The 18587-nt window shown below is 50.8% G+C and overlaps 2 protein-coding genes across 3 annotated transcripts in view; one reads left to right on the top strand and one right to left on the bottom strand.

The window, feature by feature from the left end:
- Positions 1–7502, bottom strand: part of Pdzd7 (PDZ domain containing 7) — an 18830-nt gene extending 11328 nt beyond the window's left edge. Inside the window, 4 exon segments of the mRNA XM_050146852.1 lie at positions 424–598; positions 796–936; positions 6398–6792; positions 7392–7502. Of these exon segments, the coding sequence (XP_050002809.1) occupies positions 424–598; positions 796–936; positions 6398–6623 (542 nt within the window). The 5' untranslated portion in view covers positions 6624–6792; positions 7392–7502.
- Positions 7503–7724: 222 nt separating this feature from the next.
- On the top strand, positions 7725–17123 carry Sfxn3 (sideroflexin 3). 2 transcript variants are annotated; one of them, XM_050146832.1, is made up of 12 exons: positions 7725–7869; positions 7989–8154; positions 9950–10113; positions 10623–10793; positions 11366–11464; positions 11772–11847; positions 11957–12042; positions 12965–13092; positions 13277–13326; positions 14424–14473; positions 15017–15064; positions 15297–17123. In XM_050146832.1, the coding sequence occupies exons 3-12, from the start codon at positions 9953–9955 to the stop codon at positions 15391–15393; spliced, it is 966 nt and encodes a 321-aa protein (XP_050002789.1). In that variant the 5' UTR covers positions 7725–7869; positions 7989–8154; positions 9950–9952; the 3' UTR covers positions 15394–17123. The 2 variants fall into 2 exon arrangements, with proteins under 2 accessions (XP_050002789.1, XP_050002784.1); XM_050146827.1 differs by lacking the exons at positions 7725–7869; positions 7989–8154 and adding an exon at positions 8410–8782.
- Positions 17124–18587: the final 1464 nt, after the last annotated feature.

Below are 18587 nucleotides of genomic sequence, written 5' to 3'. Positions count from 1 at the left end.
CGTCCTTTTTTTTTTTTTTTTTTTTTTTTTTTTTTTTTTTTTTTAAGATTGTTTATTTGTTGGTTGGTTGTATACAGTGTTCTGTCTGCGTGTATCCCTGCCCACCAGAAGAGGGCACCAGATCTTATTACAGATGGCTGTGAGATACCATATGGTTGCTGGGAATTGAACTTAGGTCCTCTGGGAGAGCAGGCAACGCCCTCAACCACTGAGCCATCTCTCCAGCCCCGTCTGTTTTGTTTTTGATGCTGTGGATGGAGTCCAAAGCATGCCTGACTATGCCACCATCTCTGCCCCACCCCCAGCCCCAGAGCCCCATTTCTGCTCCTTACAAGTCCCCATGGGGAGATATCCAGAAGGGCGCATGGCTGGGTCAGGGGAGACATGGGGCGGGGGGTCTGAGCCAGGCCGGGTGCCGCTCACCATGTGGTCTTCTCCTTGGAGAACTTGATGCCAGGCACACGGCCCATGCGCCGCACCATCATGTGCAGGCAGCTGCTGCTGGTCAGCAGCCTCACGGCACTGCCCATGGTGGTGCTCTCCAGGCTTAGTCCATTCACCTCCGTGATCTTGTCCCCCACACACAGGCCAGCCCGCTCTACACAGGAGCAGGGAAGGGGAGTCGTCAAAGTGGGCTCCACAAGTCCGTTGACACTAGGCTGTGTCCCCTAATATATTCAGCAAGAGTGGACTCTACCTCTCATGGTTTCCTTTCCTTGGCTACCCAGCTTCTGCTACCCACTGAAGAGGGGGCACATCCCAAGCCATGCTCCCCCTAGGGGCCCCCCTGCTCACCTGCACTGCTCCCCTCCTCCACCTTGCTGACAAAGATGCCCAGGCCATGCTCGGAGCCGCCTCTCACACTGAAACCCAGCCTTCCAGAGGAGCTCTTCTCCACCCGAACTGCATGGATGACGTCACTCTCATCACTGTTGGCTGTGAGGATAACCACACAGGTATGACTTCTATGTTAAATTCTGGCAACTGAGCATCTGGGGTGCCTAACTTGGTGTCTGCAAAGGTTAGGCTTCTGTGCAGAGGCAACCAGATGATTCACAGGGCCCTAAATGGAGATGGTGTCCTCTCTGGGTAATTCTGAGACCACAGGCCACTCACTGACAGTGCAGGAACAGGTGAGAACAACTTGATCAGATTCCATGTTCTTCCTTGTATTCTCTCTCTCTCTCTCTCTCTCTCTCTCTCTCTCTCTCTCTCTCTCTCTCTCTGTGTGTGTGTTTGTGTGATGTTTTCTGAACTTTTATGTCCAATCTCTGAGAATTTGCCATTCTGGGAATAGGTATAAAGGAAGGTTCACAATTCCATTGTGAGGAGTCTGGGTTCCCAGCTTGCAACAGAATGAGCTCCAACTTCAAACAGCTGTGGAGCTGTCTGTAGACGTCCTTAGATGCTCGGAGTAACTTAAGGGCAGAACCAAGCTTGCCCAGGGACAGATTTTCTTTTCTGGGACAGAGAGTAAGTAAAGCTTTCCATCTGGAGGCACAAAGGCCGAAACTTGGTAAATCTCTGGCTGGGACCTTATGGAAGAACCGCTGGGGAGGCCTCTTCTATCTCAGAGACTCAGATTCCAAGGGCAGAGTTCTAGGGACTACACAGCTACCTGAGGATGGAGCCTCTAGGTCAGCATACTGCAGGGCCCAGGGAAGAGGCAGAGGGGATGATGGTTCCATAGAGAAGTGAGATGGGAGAGATTTGGGCAGTGAAAAGAGGAGGTCGTGTGTGAGGCTCAGAGGTCAACATTCAAGACACCTGCTGGGTGAGAATTGACTAGTGTTAGGCAAGCTGGTACCAGATAAGAAGGAAAGAGGGGAGATTATTTTTCCTTCAGGCAAGGTTTACTCCAGAAGTGTTTGAGAGGGAGAACACGCACACGCACACACACACACACTTCAATCTGATTTATCAGGTTTCAATGTATGGCCAGGACAAATGGGGCTGAAATCTCCAAGGACAGTCTGGACAGGGCTGTTTTAGAGCAAAGCCAGGAACGCTGGGGCCTCCTAACCAACTGTCATTACACAGTTCTCAGGCCCCATTAGGCTGATTGAAAAAGCCTTTAGCTCCCTGTCCACAGTTCACTTTCTCCTCCATGTCCCCTTGGGGACCCCTATTCCCTGGGCCATTGGGGTGTCACATCTGAGCTTTGTTTGTTTTAGTTTTTAATTATTCAAGACAGAGTCTCACTCTGGCTGTCCTGGAACTTACTTTGTGGACCAGGCTGGCCTCAAACTCACAGAGATCCGTTTGCCTCTGCCTTCAGAGTGCTGAGCGCAGGGACTGAAGGTGTGCACCACTGTGCCCTGCTGCATCTCAGCTTTGAGCACAGTGGTGTGGGTTCTCTAGGGATGGAGTGTCCTGTCCCTCATCTGCCCTGACTAGGCCACTCATCCTCCCCGAAGCTTCCTAACCATCTGCTTGTTTTCCATTCCTATACAGGAATTGCTTATACTATATCAGCTGTTCCTGTCTGTTTCACAGGGACTCTAGACTGTCCCTGTCCCTGTTCGGCCCTTCATGTCTTCCTCTGCCACCTCTGGGGGCTCTCTCCTTCATCAGTGGGCTCCAGCCATTCTGATGGCTTTTTTTTTTTTGCCATTGTTTTGTTTTGTTTAAAGATTTATTTATTTATGACATATACAGTTTTCTGACTGCATGCATACATGCTTGCATGCCAGAAGAGAGTGTCAGATCTCACTGTAGATCTTGCTGGAAACTCTCACTAGTTGGAAACTGCCTTGTGGTTGCTGGGAATTGAACTCAGGACCTCTTGAAGAGCAGGCAATGCTCTTAACCTCTGACCCATCTCTCCAGCCCCCACTCTGGCTTTTTTTTTTTTTTAAGTCTCATACGAACTAGAAACGGTCTCCTCCAGTAATAGTCTTAAAATACTTTGACTTTGGTGGGGGGGGGTTAGTTTCTTTCCTCATCCCCTCTCATCTTAGACATCACTTTCTACGAGAAGCTTGGACCAGGACATGAGTCACAGTGGCAGACCCTGTATCAGTGGAAAACTTGTTAAAATGAGAGTCCTGGAGGGCTCCCTGGCAGACTCGTAGCCCTGAGGGTGGGGAGCCAGGCCTTGTTATTTTGAGACAGTTTTACTGTAGGCCATGTTGACCTTAAAGAGGCGACTGCAAATACTGGAATGGTGAGTTCGCACCACCACATTGGCTGTAGTTTTTGTTTGTTTGGGTTTTGTTTTAAATTTAAGAGCTAGGCACAGCAGCCCAGACATAAAATCTTATCACCTAGAAGCCTGAAACCTGTGGATGGGGAATTCAAGGTCAGCTCTAGGAAACTGTCTCCAAAGCAAACAAGCCAGTGTAGCTCCCCTCTCCTGTAAGCTCAGTACCTGAAACTGAGGTAGGATTGAAGCCAGTCTGGTCTACATGCCAGGCAATACCAATAGTGAGAATCTATCTTTAAAAGAAACAGCAGCAAGGGGCTGGAGAGATGGCTTGGCAGTTAAGATGGCTGCTCATGCAGAGGTCTTGAGTTCAATTCCTAGCAACCACAGATGGCTCACAAACATCTATATTGGGATCTGAGGCATACATGCAGATAGAGCACCCATATACAATAAATAAAATAAAAAAGAAAAGAAACAACAGTAGCTGGGCAGTGGTGGCTCACACCTTTAATTCCAGTACACAGGAGGCAGGAGTAGATGGATCTCTGAACGTCTGAGGCCAGCCTGGTCTACAAAATGTGTTTCAGGACACCCAGGGCTGTCACACAGAAAAACCCTGTTTCAAAAAAACTGAACCAAAGCAATAACCAAAAAAAAAAAAAAACTAAAACAAAACAAAACAAAAACCCACTCAAAACTAAAACAACAATAAAAGTTTAAAAAAAAGCAAAGTGAAATAGCTAAACCACTCACTCCACAGCTTAAATCTTGGATGTCAATAAAATAAAACATAAAAATCCAGCCATGCCTTTCATCCCAGCACATGGGAGGCAAAACAGGCAGACCTCTGAGTTTGAGGCCAATATGGTCTACACTGTGAGTTCCAGGACAGCCAGGGCTACACGGAGAAAATTCTGAATATTTCTAATCTGAGGTTTTGGACCTCTCTCTCTCTCTCTCTCTCTCTCTCTCTCTCTCTCTCTCTCTCCCTGTCTCTCTCTTTTCCCTCCCTCCTTCTTCTCTGCACCCCCTCCGTTTATGAGTATGATGCTTGGGACCTTGCACATGATATATATTGGTTTTTCATGACAAGGTTTCTATGTAGCTTTGGCTGTCCTGGGTCCTGGAACTAACTCTGTAGATCAGGCTGACCTGGAACCCATAGAGATCTGCAGGCCTCTGCCTCCTGAGTGTTTGGGATTAAAGGTGTGTGTCACCATGGCTGGCTTGACAGATAAATAAATATCTTTTAAGAAAAAGAATTATAGGCTGGGCAGTAGTGGTACACACCTTTAATCCCAGCACTCAGGAGGCAGAGGCAGGAGGATCTCTGAGTCAAAGGCCAACCTGGTCTACAGAGTGAGTTCCAGGGTAGCTAGAACTAAACAGAGAAACCCTGCCTTGAAAAAAAAAAAACAAAAAAAGATATTTAATCATGAATTTTATGTATAGGAGTGCTCTTTCTGCATGTAGACAGAAGGGGGGGCTCTGATCCCACTATAGAGGGTTGTGAGCCACCATGTAGGTGCTGGGAATTGAACTCAGGACCTCTGCCAGTACTCTTAACTGCTGAACCATCTCCCCAACCATCCCCATCAGTCTTTTTAAAAATGATTTATTTACTTAGCATGTGTGTATGCATCCACACATGTGCATGGCATGGCCCCTGTGTGGAAGTCAGAGGACTGCTTTTAAGAATCAGTTCTGTAATACGATGTGGGCCCTGGGCAGCAGTGCCCTTACCCACAGAGCCATCTCACCGGTGCCCCATCTGTCTCCTAGTAAGCTCTCCCAGGCAGTTCTAGCCCACCCTAAAGTTTTAGGAACATTCTCGTGTCTATTGGTCACCGTGATTTTTCCTTCAGAATATTTTTTATCTTGCGTCTTACTGTTTATTTGTGATTTGTTTACTGTCTTTCAGAAGTCTGCAAGCTTAATCATGGGACTTTGTAGTTCTTTCCCACCAATACGTCCCTAGTATATTGCACAGTGCATAGTTATCTGATAAATATTTTGGGGGAAATAAGCAGATGTGCGAATGAACCGTAGAAATGAATGAACAATCTGGGAAAGGAAAAAGGGCTGCTTAGAAAAAGGGTCATGACTCCTGCCTTTTCACTCCTCTGGGGACTGCTGCTTCCTGGTCTGAATGGTAGTGGTGACCGTGTGGGTGCCTGAGGACCGGACCTACGGTGGTCAACGAGTGTGCCATCCGTAACCTGGGCAGCACACCCCACCTCTGCCCAGCTGCCTTTGTAAGGGGACAGAGAGCGCTAGCTGCATCAGAGGAAACACCGGGCCTGAAAAGTCTGCTCTGGGATCTAGCCAGGGGAGCTGTGCTGGCTAAGAAAGAGGAGAAGAGTTGGAGATATTTATCTGGTCCTGCCCATGGAGAGCCCCGTCCCACAGGGCCTTGCTCCCCTCCTGGCATTCAAGGTTCTCTCTTGCTCGCAGGCTCTTTGCTGCCTCACATCTGTCACGGTCATCCAAGCTCTCGGCCCATCACGCTTCATGCTTTTCCCTCCTGAGTCGTGTGGGGGATGACGCAACCCCCAACCAGCTGTTCTTGTTGCTGTGCCTCTAAGTTTGACTACGCTGCACATTCCTGAAAGGTGAAAGCTGAGCTGCTTCTCTCTAGGTCCCCTGCAGGACCTCACCAGGATAGATCAGAATTGGTGTGCAACGACGTAGTGCCAGGCAGCCGTACACAACCATTCTCTCCTAAGGTCCCAGCTCTGGGGTACACTGCCTGACTCTCAGCCCTCCTGTTGGTCCCCACTCTCTTTTTCTGAATATATGATGCTGTATCTTGGCCCCGTCCCGCATACCCTGAAGCCTGGGCACTGACTCTCCATAGTCCAGTATCGAGCTAATGACATAACTGATTGGCTGGTGGAAGATCTCCTCCATCCTGCCCACTCCCTACGCTACATACAGATGGGTCAGAAGAAAGACAGAGTTCAAGGGATAGAGGGGCTAACTCAGTACCCTGTCTTGTGAATTCCCCAGGGCTAACATATCTTTTCCTTACACAATAGTTCCAGCTCCCACCACTGATCTTTCTTTAGCCCTGAAGCCTGAAAATGTTGGCTGGAGGAGAGACAGGGTAAATGAAAGCTGATCCCCTTCCCTAAGACTCCCACCTCTTGAATTCCCCTAACCATACAGGCTCTCACCAGCCCACATCCTAATTGGTCCTGGCTGTCCTCAGAACTCCCCATCAAAGCCATTCTTGGGCCCCACACCCACCTTCAATGGGGGAGTTGATGAGGATGACTCGGCCCATGGGTGATGAGGCTCGGATTCCGCGGGGGGGCCCATTCAGTAGGCGCTGTTGCTTCCTCAGCAAGTATCGTGTTGCTGTTGCGCCCGAGTCGCTGCCCAGATGGCCTCGGGAGGAGAGGGAGCTCAGAGAGCCAGAGCTCAGTTCTCCTAGACCCGATGGGTCAAAGCCCACTGTGAAACCACGTGCCATGGTGGTGAGGCTCGGGCATTGCCCTACAGATCCACACGGAGTCTGCTTGTCCTCCGAAGGTTGGCCGTTGGCGTTCCAAGCTCCATGAACGTCCTTGTAGGGCTGGAGTCTCAGTGAGGAGGATGGGAGCTCTCGCTCTCAGTGTTTCTTAGAAGTGTGGCTTTCAAATCTGTGTTTGGGGGAGAGGCATGAGTGCTGTGGTCTTAGTACTCCACACTTCCGCGGGCCTTGAGCATCCTGCCTTCTCATTACATGGACCCCTCACCTCTCCCACCCTGGAGCCAGAGGAAATCTGCCCAGTTCAGAACCATCTTGGATTATGGAAGCTTTTTCTACAAGGCCACTGGGAAGCTCTCTTTCAGCCCTCCTTGCTGCTCTCAACTGAATCTCAACCTCATCTCCAGTCCTCAGCTGAAGTTCAGAGAGTAGAGATGGGATTACAGCAGGCTCTTGAACTTTAAAAAGGGCGAGAAAAAATGGGTCTCAGGACAGTTTATTGCAGCATCTTTCCTGTGTATGTGTGTATGGGTAGGGGCTGGACTTCAGGACCTGGGACAGCTGCAGCCGAGCTTGCCCCCACCGCCACCCCCAAGTGACTGCTAGGCTCCATGCTGCAGTTGTGGAACTAAAGCCACCGCAAGGCTCTATCCATGACTGGGCGATCAGCTAGTGCAAAACCAGGGGCCGCGTCCTCCAGAGCATCTCTGTGGCCTCCTTCCCTCCCCGTGGGCCCTCTGGCCCGCTACCTCTAGGATTCGGCCCCCTCACCTGGTCGCTTTCGCAGACGCCTGCTTCACCCGCAGGCGGTCTAGAGACACTGAACCAGCTAAGGACCCCGCCCACGCTCGGTGCGGCTGCGGGAATAAGGCTGGCCTGCACGGTCCTGGGATCCCATTGGCTGCTGAGAACGCCAGTCATTCTTTCCTGGCACCTTTGGGAGCCGGTCGGGATTATAGCTCGTCACCTGCCTGTTACCTCTGTGCTCTGTCTGCTCCAATTCTGAATCCTACCGGTCGCTGGAACCTCGGGCAGCTGTGGAGCCCCGCACTAGCGACTAGAATCACATCTTCTCCAGGCTACCCTACCTTGCGGGGCTGGGGAAATTGCCACCTCTTTCGTAGTCACTCCTGACCCTGGTCTCTGTGGGAGAATGTCACAAGTAAAAGAGCCTAACGTGAACCTGAGAGAAAGCAGGAACGAAAGCTAGAGCCTGGATGTGCCGCGGCAGTGCTCTGGGTGCTAATGGGTGAGGCGTGTGTGTGTGTGTGTGTGTGTGTGTGTGTGTGTGTGTGTGTGTGTGTGTGTGATGCATTCTTCACATCCTGAGTTGAAAACGTGTTTCTCTTGGCACTCTGTTCTGGAAAGTCCGCAAGACAGAGCAGCTGATCCCAGCACTCTAGGAGGAGAGGAGTCTTTCTGATGTGCCAGCTTGGATGCAGGCAGAGATCACGGGAAACTGACCGTGCACATCCCGGGGGCTGGAGCTTCAGTCTGTGCATGGATAAGTGTTGGAGGCGCAAGGCAACTGCTGGTACGATGGAGCTGGGGTTTGGGTGGCAAAAGAGGGCTGGGGAACATAGAAGGAACACAGGCACCACAGGAATGTGGCTGGAAAGGGATGCGAATGGCGAGATTCGGCCAGATTCTGAGAGGTCCTGGGGTAGCCGACCAGGGGGCCAAGCAGGCAGAGGCCCATTGCCAAGGCACCACCAAGTAAACAAGCAGTAATCCGAGTCCCTCTAGGCGGCGCACAACCAGAGGCCCGCCCTCCACGCCGTTCACCCGCGCCCAGTGCACCTAGACTGGGTGCTGCCGGGTCGGGTGCCTCCGGAGGCAAGCCAAGGGACTGCAAGCGAAGGAGGCTAGTGGGGCGGCTCCTCCCCTCCTCTCTCTTGTCGGGAAGGAGGCCAGAACTACTTCCAAAGACTGGGTCGGGTCTGATCTCAACGGCCTGGTCTGGGGTAGTCGCTTTATGTGACATCCACTGCCCCGGAATTCTGCCAAGCCGGGGGCGGGTTGGGCGAAGGAGCCTAGGAAGCCCCCGCCCTTTTCTGCTGCTCAGCGTCACGCGTGACGTCCCGGTGATGGATGGGAGGAAAGCAGAGAGCTGTGAGGAAGGCGGGTCTGAGAGCTGCTAGAGGCTGAAAATCCCGGAAAGCGTGAGTGCTTTGCAGCCTTGGGAATCTTCAGAGTTTAGGGTTGAGGGCCTGGGGTCGGAGGAGGAGGCTTGCCTTGAAAGTCGCTCTCTGTCTTGTGGGGGATTCCATAGGATCTGGAGGGCACAAGGAGGAGGTGGCTGTGTGAGGCTCTGTGTCTATTTTCAATGCATCTGATAGATATTACTGAGTCTTTCTCTCTCTCTCTCTCTCTCTCTCTCTCTCTCTCTCTCTCTCTCTCTCTCTGTAACGGTATTCTGGCTGATTGGCTAGTGTATACAGTGTGGGTCTAACCTGTTTGTGTGCGGGGGAGGGCGTGCATATCTTTGTGTGTGGGTATGTGAGAGTCGGGTAGGGGCGTTGTCTACAGAGAGGGAGGAAGTGGAGTTGGAGGGGATTAGTCATTCTGCAGGATTTTTGCCTAGCACAGGCAGATGGCTGCTCCTGGCATTCTTTTTTTTTTTTTTTTGTGCTGTGTGGAGGGGCATTCACTTAATCTTGCTCTTTCCTGAGGTAGATGGCTCAGAGAGAGTTGTATGGGTTAGGACGAGGGAGAGGCCGGGTTGTTGTGCAGGAGCTGAAGCAAATGGGTTCAAAGGGGATGTGTGTATGCCTTCCTACTCACAAACGGCTGCCATTGCTCCATGTGAGATCTGGTACTGATCAGCCCTCAGGTGGCTAGCCATCCTGCTCTCCTCCAGTCAGGGGCTTGAGTGTGGGATGGCTTTTGTCAACTTCCCAAACAGCCTTGGAAGTGTTTATCTAGGCTTTAGGGCAGGCGGGACCTGAAGCTAAAATGGACTTGGGTGTGTTATCCGCGTTCTACGCTCCTACTGCAGGAGCTCAAGATAGCTGCCCCAGATTAGTTGGTGCTCTTGAAACAACCACACGTGTGTAAATCCTCACCATGTAAGATCTGCACCAGGCCAGAGCATGAGGAAAGCTATATGTGTTCTTGGTTCCGGTCTTTCCTCCCCCTCCTCAGTAGCTATAGGTCCCTGGCTAAAACACTACATAGGAAGCAACTCCTCCCCTCCCCTTGCTTTTCCTATCTGGAGTCACCTTGAGCCCTTGCAAGGATCGGTCACAGTTTCTGGAACCAGGGCAGAGCCACCAAGGTTTTCCCCAAGTGAAGTCCTTGACTTGATCTTTGTTCTTGCTGCCCTGCAGAAGATGGGGGACTTGCCCTTAGATATCAACATCCAGGAACCTCGATGGGACCAAAGCACATTTCTAGGCAGAGCCCGGCATTTCTTCACGGTTACTGACCCTCGAAATTTGCTGTTGTCCGGGGACCAGCTGGAAGCTTCCCGTAACATCGTGCAGAATTACAGGTAAGCCTGCCTCAAACCAGATGGCAGTGACACAGCACTTTAGCTCAAAGGACTTTGGGACATTTGGGTTGAGGAGACGGCATTGGATTTATGGGTAGGCAGTAGCTCTGCAGTTCACAGATCCTCTTCAGTGACCATTCCCAGTGCTGTCCACTCTGCAAGGCCAAGGGCCCAAAGGAGAGTCCCAAGCAGATAGACAGGCAGTAATCCTCTTCTCTTCAGGAGGTTTAACTCTTGGGGTGCCCCCCCAGTCCTTTCAGACCTTTGAAAACCACCATCACCGTGACCCTGGAGACAATGCGGGACCACAAAAGATGCAGAAAGAGCAAAGTGCACGTGTGAGAGGCTTTGACTTCCCCCATGGACAGGGAGCTCGTTTACTCTGGGGTTGAGTGCCAAAGTTCCTGGTCCATCTCCTGGAGTTCCCCCCGAGGCAAGCAGCAGAGACAGGAAGGGCAGGTTTGATCCCTACAACAAACAGCCTGCTGGTTCTTTGCCCATTTCTGCAGGGCTGGTGTGGCAACCCCAGGGCTCACTGAGGACCAGCTGTGGAGAGCCAAGTATGTGTATGACTCTGCCTTCCACCCAGACACAGGGGAGAAGGTGGTCTTGATTGGCCGCATGTCAGCCCAGGTGCCCATGAACATGACCATTACTGGCTGCATGCTCACCTTCTACAGGTAAGACTTATCCACGTCCCCTTCCTGCGGGGGTGGCCCAGAACACGGCTGGGTGACTAGAAGTCTCCTTTCTGCTCCTTTTTGGGTAAAGAACAGTGTGTGTGTGTGTGTGTGTGTGTGTGTGTGTCTGTATGCGCGTGCGTGTGTGCGTGTGGGGGGGATGTGTAAGAATTCTTCCCATTTTTCAGAACCCAGCCTCCATTTGTGTTAGGTGTACCTGTGAGGGTGGCAAGAGGAAGTTCTGGGACCATCACTTAAGTCCCTCTTAAGGAGTTAAGGGACTCTGAGGGTTTCAGTATTGGGGGCTCAGGGGCTGGAGAGATGGCTCAGTGGCTAAGAACAGGCTAAGAGCATTGGCTGGTTGTCCGGAGGACCTGGGTTCTATTCCCAGCACCCACATGGCAGCTCACAACTGTCTGTAACTCAGGTTCCAGTGGGTCTGACTTCCTCACGCACACATGCAGGTCAAACACAATGCACATAAAAATAAAAAATAATTCAATATTGGGGGTTCAAGAATGGGAGACTACTGTGGAGGAACAGATATAAGTGGTCTATCTTTGTACCCTCAGGAAGACTCCGACTGTGGTGTTCTGGCAGTGGGTGAACCAGTCCTTCAACGCTATTGTGAACTACTCCAATCGCAGTGGGGATGCTCCTATCACCGTGCGGTGAGAGCCCCCTCCCCAGCTCTTCATGGTCCATGTGGACCCCTGTGCCAGGGGCTCAGCTCTCCTTTCTGCTACATGTTCGACTACCACCTGAGGGCACTCAGTCCTTTTGTATCTCTTTTGGGGGACCCACTCCCCTTTTAAAGAAGGAGGAGGACTTTCACCTAAGTTTCCACTGGAGCAGGGGGTGGGGATTTCAGTGAGGCTACTCTCTGACACCCCCTGCATTGGAAATGTCTAGTGTCCCTTAAAGAAAATGCATGCTGGACTCCTATCTCTCCTTGTGATCTGGCCTTTTCCTCTACAGGCAGCTGGGAACAGCCTATGTGAGTGCCACCACTGGGGCTGTGGCCACTGCTCTGGGACTCAAATCTCTCACCAAGGTAAAGTCTTGCTACCACTACTGGTCTCTCATTAGCCCTTTACCCATTTCCTTCTCCCCTCCCCACCCTGTGGTCCTCAGAGCTCTGAACACCGCCTTTCCTCCCCCAGCACCTGCCCCCACTAGTTGGCCGATTTGTACCCTTCGCAGCTGTGGCCGCTGCCAACTGCATCAACATCCCCCTGATGAGGCAGAGGTGAGTGGCCCTGGCTTCTGGCACAGGGATGTCCAGATACCTTGACTTCTGCAGACCTGCCAGGTGTAGGGAGAGTTCTCTCCATCACTGATGGAGCTGCTGGACCCTGGCTTATACTGACCCTGTGTTCAAGAACCACCACGTCTCACTGTGTGAAAACTTTCCCCGAGGTGTGGCAACACTGAAGGGTGAGACAGACCCACAGGTTCACAGAAGACTCTTCACTGGGAACTTGCTGATAGGGGCATGGTGCTGGCAGCCTCGTGACCTGAGTGAGAAGAAGTGGTGTAAATATGATAGTCAGGATGACTTACAATAAGCAAAAATGTACACTGATGTGTCTTACGATAACATCAAGAAAATCACATTTCTGGCAGTGGTGGCACCAGGGTCCTGGTCATAAAGCCCAATAAGTTTTTTTTTTAATTTATTTTTTTGAGATAGGGTTTCTCTGTGCAGTCCTGGAACTCACAATGTAGACCAGGCTAGCCTTGAACTCACAGAGATCTCTTGCCTTTGCCTTCTGAGTGCTGGGATTAAATGATTGGCTCAAACAACATTCTTAATAGTTTTGTTTATACTAATCTGGAATGCTGTGTGGAGAAATTCCACCTGGCTACTCAGGGTCATTCATGGTAGTTATGACTCAAGATAACTGTCCCTGTCATGCTGGATTCCAATACTCTGGAAATTACCTGATACCCCAGGCTCCTCCCCAAACTCATTTTCTTCAACCCATGTTGAGTGACCAACATTTCCCTGCTCCCTGGCTGGATGGGACTGGCCCGACACCTGTCTGCTTCTCTCTGGGCTCTACCCTACAGCCTGGGAGCTGTTCAGAACCAGCCTTTGAGTGGGGAAGCTAAGGGGTCTCCAGAGATCCGCAACCTATCATCTGACCTGAGTTTCTTTCTCTTCTTAGGGAGCTGCAGGTGGGCATCCCAGTGACGGATGAGGCTGGTCAGAGGCTTGGCCACTCGGTGACTGCGGCCAAACAGGGAATCTTCCAGGTGGTGATATCGAGAATCGGCATGGCGATTCCTGCCATGGGTGAGGCAGGGATGGCGGGTGGAGCTCGGGAGGCTGGGAGAGAAGAGGGGTCAAGGTTCTCAGGGGTTTTTTTTGACAAGTCAGAGTCCGCAAGTCTGGGAAGAATGGGAGGGTGGGAGGGCAGTTTTCCCTCAGGTTCCCAGAGTCCACTTCTCTAACTCTCATTGCCTGATTCTCCCCTCAGCCATTCCCCCAGTGATCATGAATGCTCTGGAGAAGAAAGACTTCCTGAAGGTAAGAAACTCACCTCTTACCTGTCCAGTCCAGAGGTTTCCGACATACACACCGGTGACTGTCATTGCCATACTTGATTATGTATTAATGATGCCACCACTGTGTCTCCCACTAAGAGGCACACATACATTGTCATGAATGCACAAACAAGATAGGGTAGCAAGGCTCGAGAATACAGGCTCCAGCTCGTTCACTGAGTCATTTATTAGCATATCAAAATTAAGCACCGACTGCACCAAACATGTTAAACAGAACTAAGATGGTCGTAGACCCTGTCCCCATGAGGCGTACAGTATAATACAGAAACCAACAAACAAAGGAATAAGCAATAGATCTGTCTGGACCCGGTGGGTGCACACCTTTCATCCCAGCACTCTAGAAGCAGAGGCAGGTGGATCTCTGTGAGTTTGAGGCCAGCTTGGTCTACATAGCAAGTTCCAGGTCAGCCAGAGTTACCCAGTGAGACCTTGTCTCAAAAAACAAAACAATGAAACAAAAAACCAACAAACATATCATTGTAGTTATGAAATGTGCTTTGTAAGAAATCAGTGGAACGTTATAATTGAGACTATCTTGGGAAGAGTTTAGACAAGGATAGGCCTTGGATGACCCAAAGTATAAGGAGAGCCTGGGAAAGAGTGTTTCAGGAAGAGAGAACAGCTAGAGGCAAGGCCCTGGGCAGGGATGGGCTGACACATTTGGAGAACAGAGCAGCCATCACTGTGGCTGAAGTGGATGGAGGTGTGGAGAGAGACGTGTGTCTGCCCCTGGGGATGACAGGAAGTGAGTGGAGACTCTGGGGAGGCTTTCTGAAGAAAGTAGCTCCTGGAGAAAGTGAGATGAGAGAGAGTCAGGGTCAGAGATTGCCATGGGAACCAATCCCAAGAGGCAAGAACATACAATGGGATAGGCAGAAGTCTGGCGGGGGTAGGAGGTCGCCATATGCAGGTTCCAGCCTGTCACTGGCTGGGAGAAACATCCATATGTTCACGGGCTCAAAGGTAAGGTTGATGGGCTAAAACCATGGTGGAGAACCTAGATGGAAGTTAGGAAAATGGAGACACAAACCATTCTGTTGTCTCTCTGTCTCTCCACAGCGCCGCCCCTGGTTGGGGGCTCCCCTGCAGGTGGGACTGGTAGGCTTCTGGTAAGTGTGAACGGGTTTGATGAGGGCCCATGGAAGAGTCTTTATCGTTTTGGGTGCGGAGGGCACTTACTACCGTTGAGGTTCTTACATATATTGCTCTGTCATACATCCTGTTCGTAAAGATACCCATAGCGCACAATACACGTGTGTGTGTGTGTGTGTGTGTGTGTGTGAGTCCTAGGGGTTCTTGCCTTTGAAGAGCAATAGTTTGGGTGAGGGGTTCAGTTTTTATTCATTAGAGGAAGCCAGGCACATAAACTCTGGCACAGTCCAGGAGGTCCAGCCCATTTTATCCCTGATTCTGTCACTTAGTCCTGGGGCTTTGGATCAATGCTCTTGAGGCTCTCTCCTCGCCCAGAATCTAATATCAGGACTGAGTTTAACATCTCCAAATGGTCCTGTGGCTCCACTTTCAACCTTTACAGTTGGATAAAGCCCCCCCCCCCAAAAAAAAAGCCTTCACTCCTGGGCTGTTTGCATGAGGCGGGGTCCAGGGAGGGAATGCTCAGCTTCACAGACATTTTCTGTGCTCTTCTTCCGTAGCCTGGTATTTGCCACACCCCTGTGCTGTGCCCTGTTCCCCCAGAGAAGGTGAGTGATGCCCTAGGGCTGGACCAGAATCTCTGCACAACTCCACATCTCTGGCCCTTAGTGTGTCCCCTGGTAGGCACAGTGGTGACGCAGGATCTGAGGGAATGACAGTGAGACAGCCCCTGGGAGAGGATTCTTCATCTGGGAGTGAGGGGAAGCCGGGTCCTGAGATCCGGTTTCTGAGATGCTGAGCCCAGGGTACATTCATCCAGCCCGTGTAATTCTGTTGCAGCTCCATACACGTGACCAGGCTGGAGCCGGAGCTGAGAGCTGAGATCCAAGAGCAAAACCCCAGCATCGATGTGGTTTACTACAACAAGGGACTCTGAGGGGAGCCAGTCTCTGCCTCTTTCCTTACCTCCTTAGGCTGCTTCTTGGGTGCCACCTTACAATGTTACCACTTGTTTATCTTCTGGGTCAGGGGACTTGAGGTGGGGAGCAGCCACTGAGACCAGCAACCCCTTAGACTGGAGGAGGCATCCCTATAAGGCCCTTCTCTCCTCTCTGGTTTCAAGTCACAAAACCCTCCTGGGCTCGTGTGTGCGCCCACCTACATATGCAACACATGGAAGTGTTTATGTATTTGGTCCTGGAAGCCAAGAGCAGATAGGCTGTTCTAGGATGTCTTAATATTTGGCTTCCCTCGCTAGTCTCCTCCCCACCTAGCAGCAAGCCAGGTTATAGATGATACTTCCTTTCCTAAACCGTTTCTCTGGCCAAAACATTTCCGATAGCCCCTTACCCTTCTGGATCCCAGAACACGGACTGAAGGCCACCAGCAAGCCAAATAGAATCTAATCCTTCAGGTTTCCGAGTAGCTGACTCCGGAATCTGGGCTGGCAGTGTTGGGATTAGGGAGGCATGGGGCTCATGCCTGCTGTGCCCCGCATCCTTGAATGCTCCAGTCCTCTCTTCTCTTCTAGAGGAACGAAGGGATGTCGGTAGCCTGCACTGCCCTCCACACGGCAATGTGGGTGCTTTTAGGGATCGTTTTAGGCGCTCTTGGTCTGTTCTGATGTCATGATTCAGACAGAAATCCCACAATTCCAGTTCTTTCCCTAATCAGGAAGTCACCCAGGCAGAACAAGCATTCCCCTTCAGGAATGGCCACCACCCTAACCCAGTTATAGGGGGACTGATGTGGAAATGGTGCTTCAAACACAGGCAGGCCTCCAGCGTACAATCTCAAGACAGGAAAGTCTGTGTTTCATTGACCCTTCTTAGACATTCACCACACCCCACCTTCTTCTCCAGCTGCCAGTCTCTCTGGAAGACCTCAGGGCTTCACATATGCTAGGCAAGTGCTCTACCACGGAGCTACATCCCGTCCCAGTTCTTCTCTCTCTCTCTCTCTCTCTCTCTCTCTCTCTCTCTCTCTCTCTCTCTCTCTCCTTTCTTTTCTTTCTTCTTCTTCCTCTTTTATTTCCTGGTTTTTCGAGACAGGGTTTCTCTGTAGCTTTGGAGCCTGTCCTGGAACTAGCTCTTGTAGACCAGGCTGGCCTCGAACTCACAGAGATCCACCTGCCTCTGCCTCCTGGGTGCTGAGATTAAAGGTGTGCACCATCACCACCCAGCTCTCTTTCTTTTTTTTCCTCCTCCTCCTTTGTTTGTTTGTTTGTTTCCAGACAGGGTTTCTCTGTGTAGCCCTGGCTATTCTGGAACTCACACTGTAGACCAGGCTGGCTTCAAACTCAGAAATCTGCTTGCTTCTCCTCTCAAGTACTGGTATTAAAAGTGCCACCACAGCCAGCAACCCATCTCTTTCTTGACACATGGCTCTGTTTTCCCTCTGCCCTTATTATGAAGAAGAGGAAGGGCCCAGGCCTCAACTGATGGATCAAATAGAAGATGGGTTTAGGAATGGCATGGGTGGTAGTGACTTCAGGGTGTAGAATTAGATCTCCACTCTGAATCCACGACCTCTAGCTGAAAGGGTGAATGGGAGGGGTGAAGAGGTCCCAGTGAGGTCCACTGAGACAGCTCTCCTGCTCTCGCTAACCGCCTCCTCCAGTGTCAACAGCTGTCATGGCATGGTGTCAATAAACTGCAATCCTGTCTAGTTTTTGATCTGTACTTGTTTCACGTCCCAAGTGTCTAGGGAAGTGTTCAGGAGATTCTCATGCCTTACTTCAGCTTTATCTTCCCTTCCCCCAAACTCTTCCTGTGCGGAGCCTCATCTCCCAGCAGAGGGCTCTCTGAGCTTACAAAATGGGTCCTGTGGCTGGCTGGCACCTATTCCTTCTTTCTTCACTGAGAGGGCTGCTCACCTATTTATGAACCCAAGCTCTTGACGTCTTAGTTTCTTTGAGGAATTTGGCATGGGGTGGTGACCTCTGGTCTCTAGGAAATCTTCAGAGAGGGGAGAGGAGGCCAACAGCTGCCTGCTTCACCCAAGTGAAGCTGTCAGGGAACCAGCACATCTGTCCTTACCAGTTCACCATGGAAACTGACCTGGCAGGAGCCTCTGAAAGTTATCCCTTCCCATTCATGACCCAGAGTTCTTCAGTCTGCATGCGTGTGTGTGTGCGTGTGTATGCGTGTGTGTGCATGTGTATGCGTGTGTATGCATGCGTGTGTGTGTGTGTGTGTGTGTGTGTGTGTGTGTGTGTCAGAGGACTTGACTTTCAGGAATCATTTTTTTCTTTCTACAACTGGGTCAGGTTGTCAGGCTTGGTAGAAAGCGCCTTTATCCAGCGAGCCATCTTGGCAGCCTCCTTACTTTTATGACACATTCTCCTACCTTGGAGAAGATGAGGAGGAAACTTGTGCCTGTATTTGGTGAGGAAGAACCATTTACTATTGCTTTCTTTCCTGGAATCTTAGCTTTGTTATATATAAGGAATAAACATGAATAAACCTATTTAAAAATCCATACCCCACTCCCTGCAAAGAAACAGCTCCCCGCCACCCATGTCCCTCTTTCAGCTTTTAATAAGTGGTTGGGTGAAATCTTAGGGCTAGATGACCCCTCAGCAAGTGAGCCTGGGTCCCTTGTCCCGGGTAAGCAAGAGTGTTGGCAGCAGCTCCTGTTCCCTGAGTCCTGCCGTGTGGTGCCAGCTCAAGGAAGCCAACTGCCTTCAGTCATTTACCTTTTGATCTCTCAAACCTGTAAGATGGGCATATTATACCTTCCCTAGAAAAGACATGAGTTCCCTCTCTCGAAAAACCAGGGGAAAAAAGGCATGAGTTTAGAGACATTAAGAAAGTTGCAAGTCAGTGGTCATGGGGCTGCATTCCTGTAATCCTCGCATTTGGGGGTTGAGGCAGGAGGATAAGGATTTTTTTTTTCTTTTCTGAGACACTATGTAGCCCTAAATGGTATAGAACCAGGCTGATCTTGAACTCACAGAGATCTGCTTGCCTCTATCTCCCACGTGCTGGGATTTTAAAGACACACATCACCATACCTGGCTAGGACTGATAATTAAGGTCACCCTCCACTACATAGCAAGCTTGAGGCTATCCTGGACTACATGAGACCCTGTTTCAAATAACAAATAAAAACAGCAACAAGACGCCGGGC

The sequence above is a fragment of the Alexandromys fortis genome, unplaced genomic scaffold (assembly GCF_014885135.2).
Source record: "Alexandromys fortis isolate MF-2015 unplaced genomic scaffold, M_Fortis_MF-2015_v1.1 scaffold_16, whole genome shotgun sequence".
NCBI lineage: Eukaryota > Metazoa > Chordata > Mammalia > Rodentia > Cricetidae > Alexandromys > Alexandromys fortis.
The sequence above is the reverse complement of the archived record's forward strand: the minus strand, read 5'-3'. Positions and strand labels throughout refer to the sequence as shown.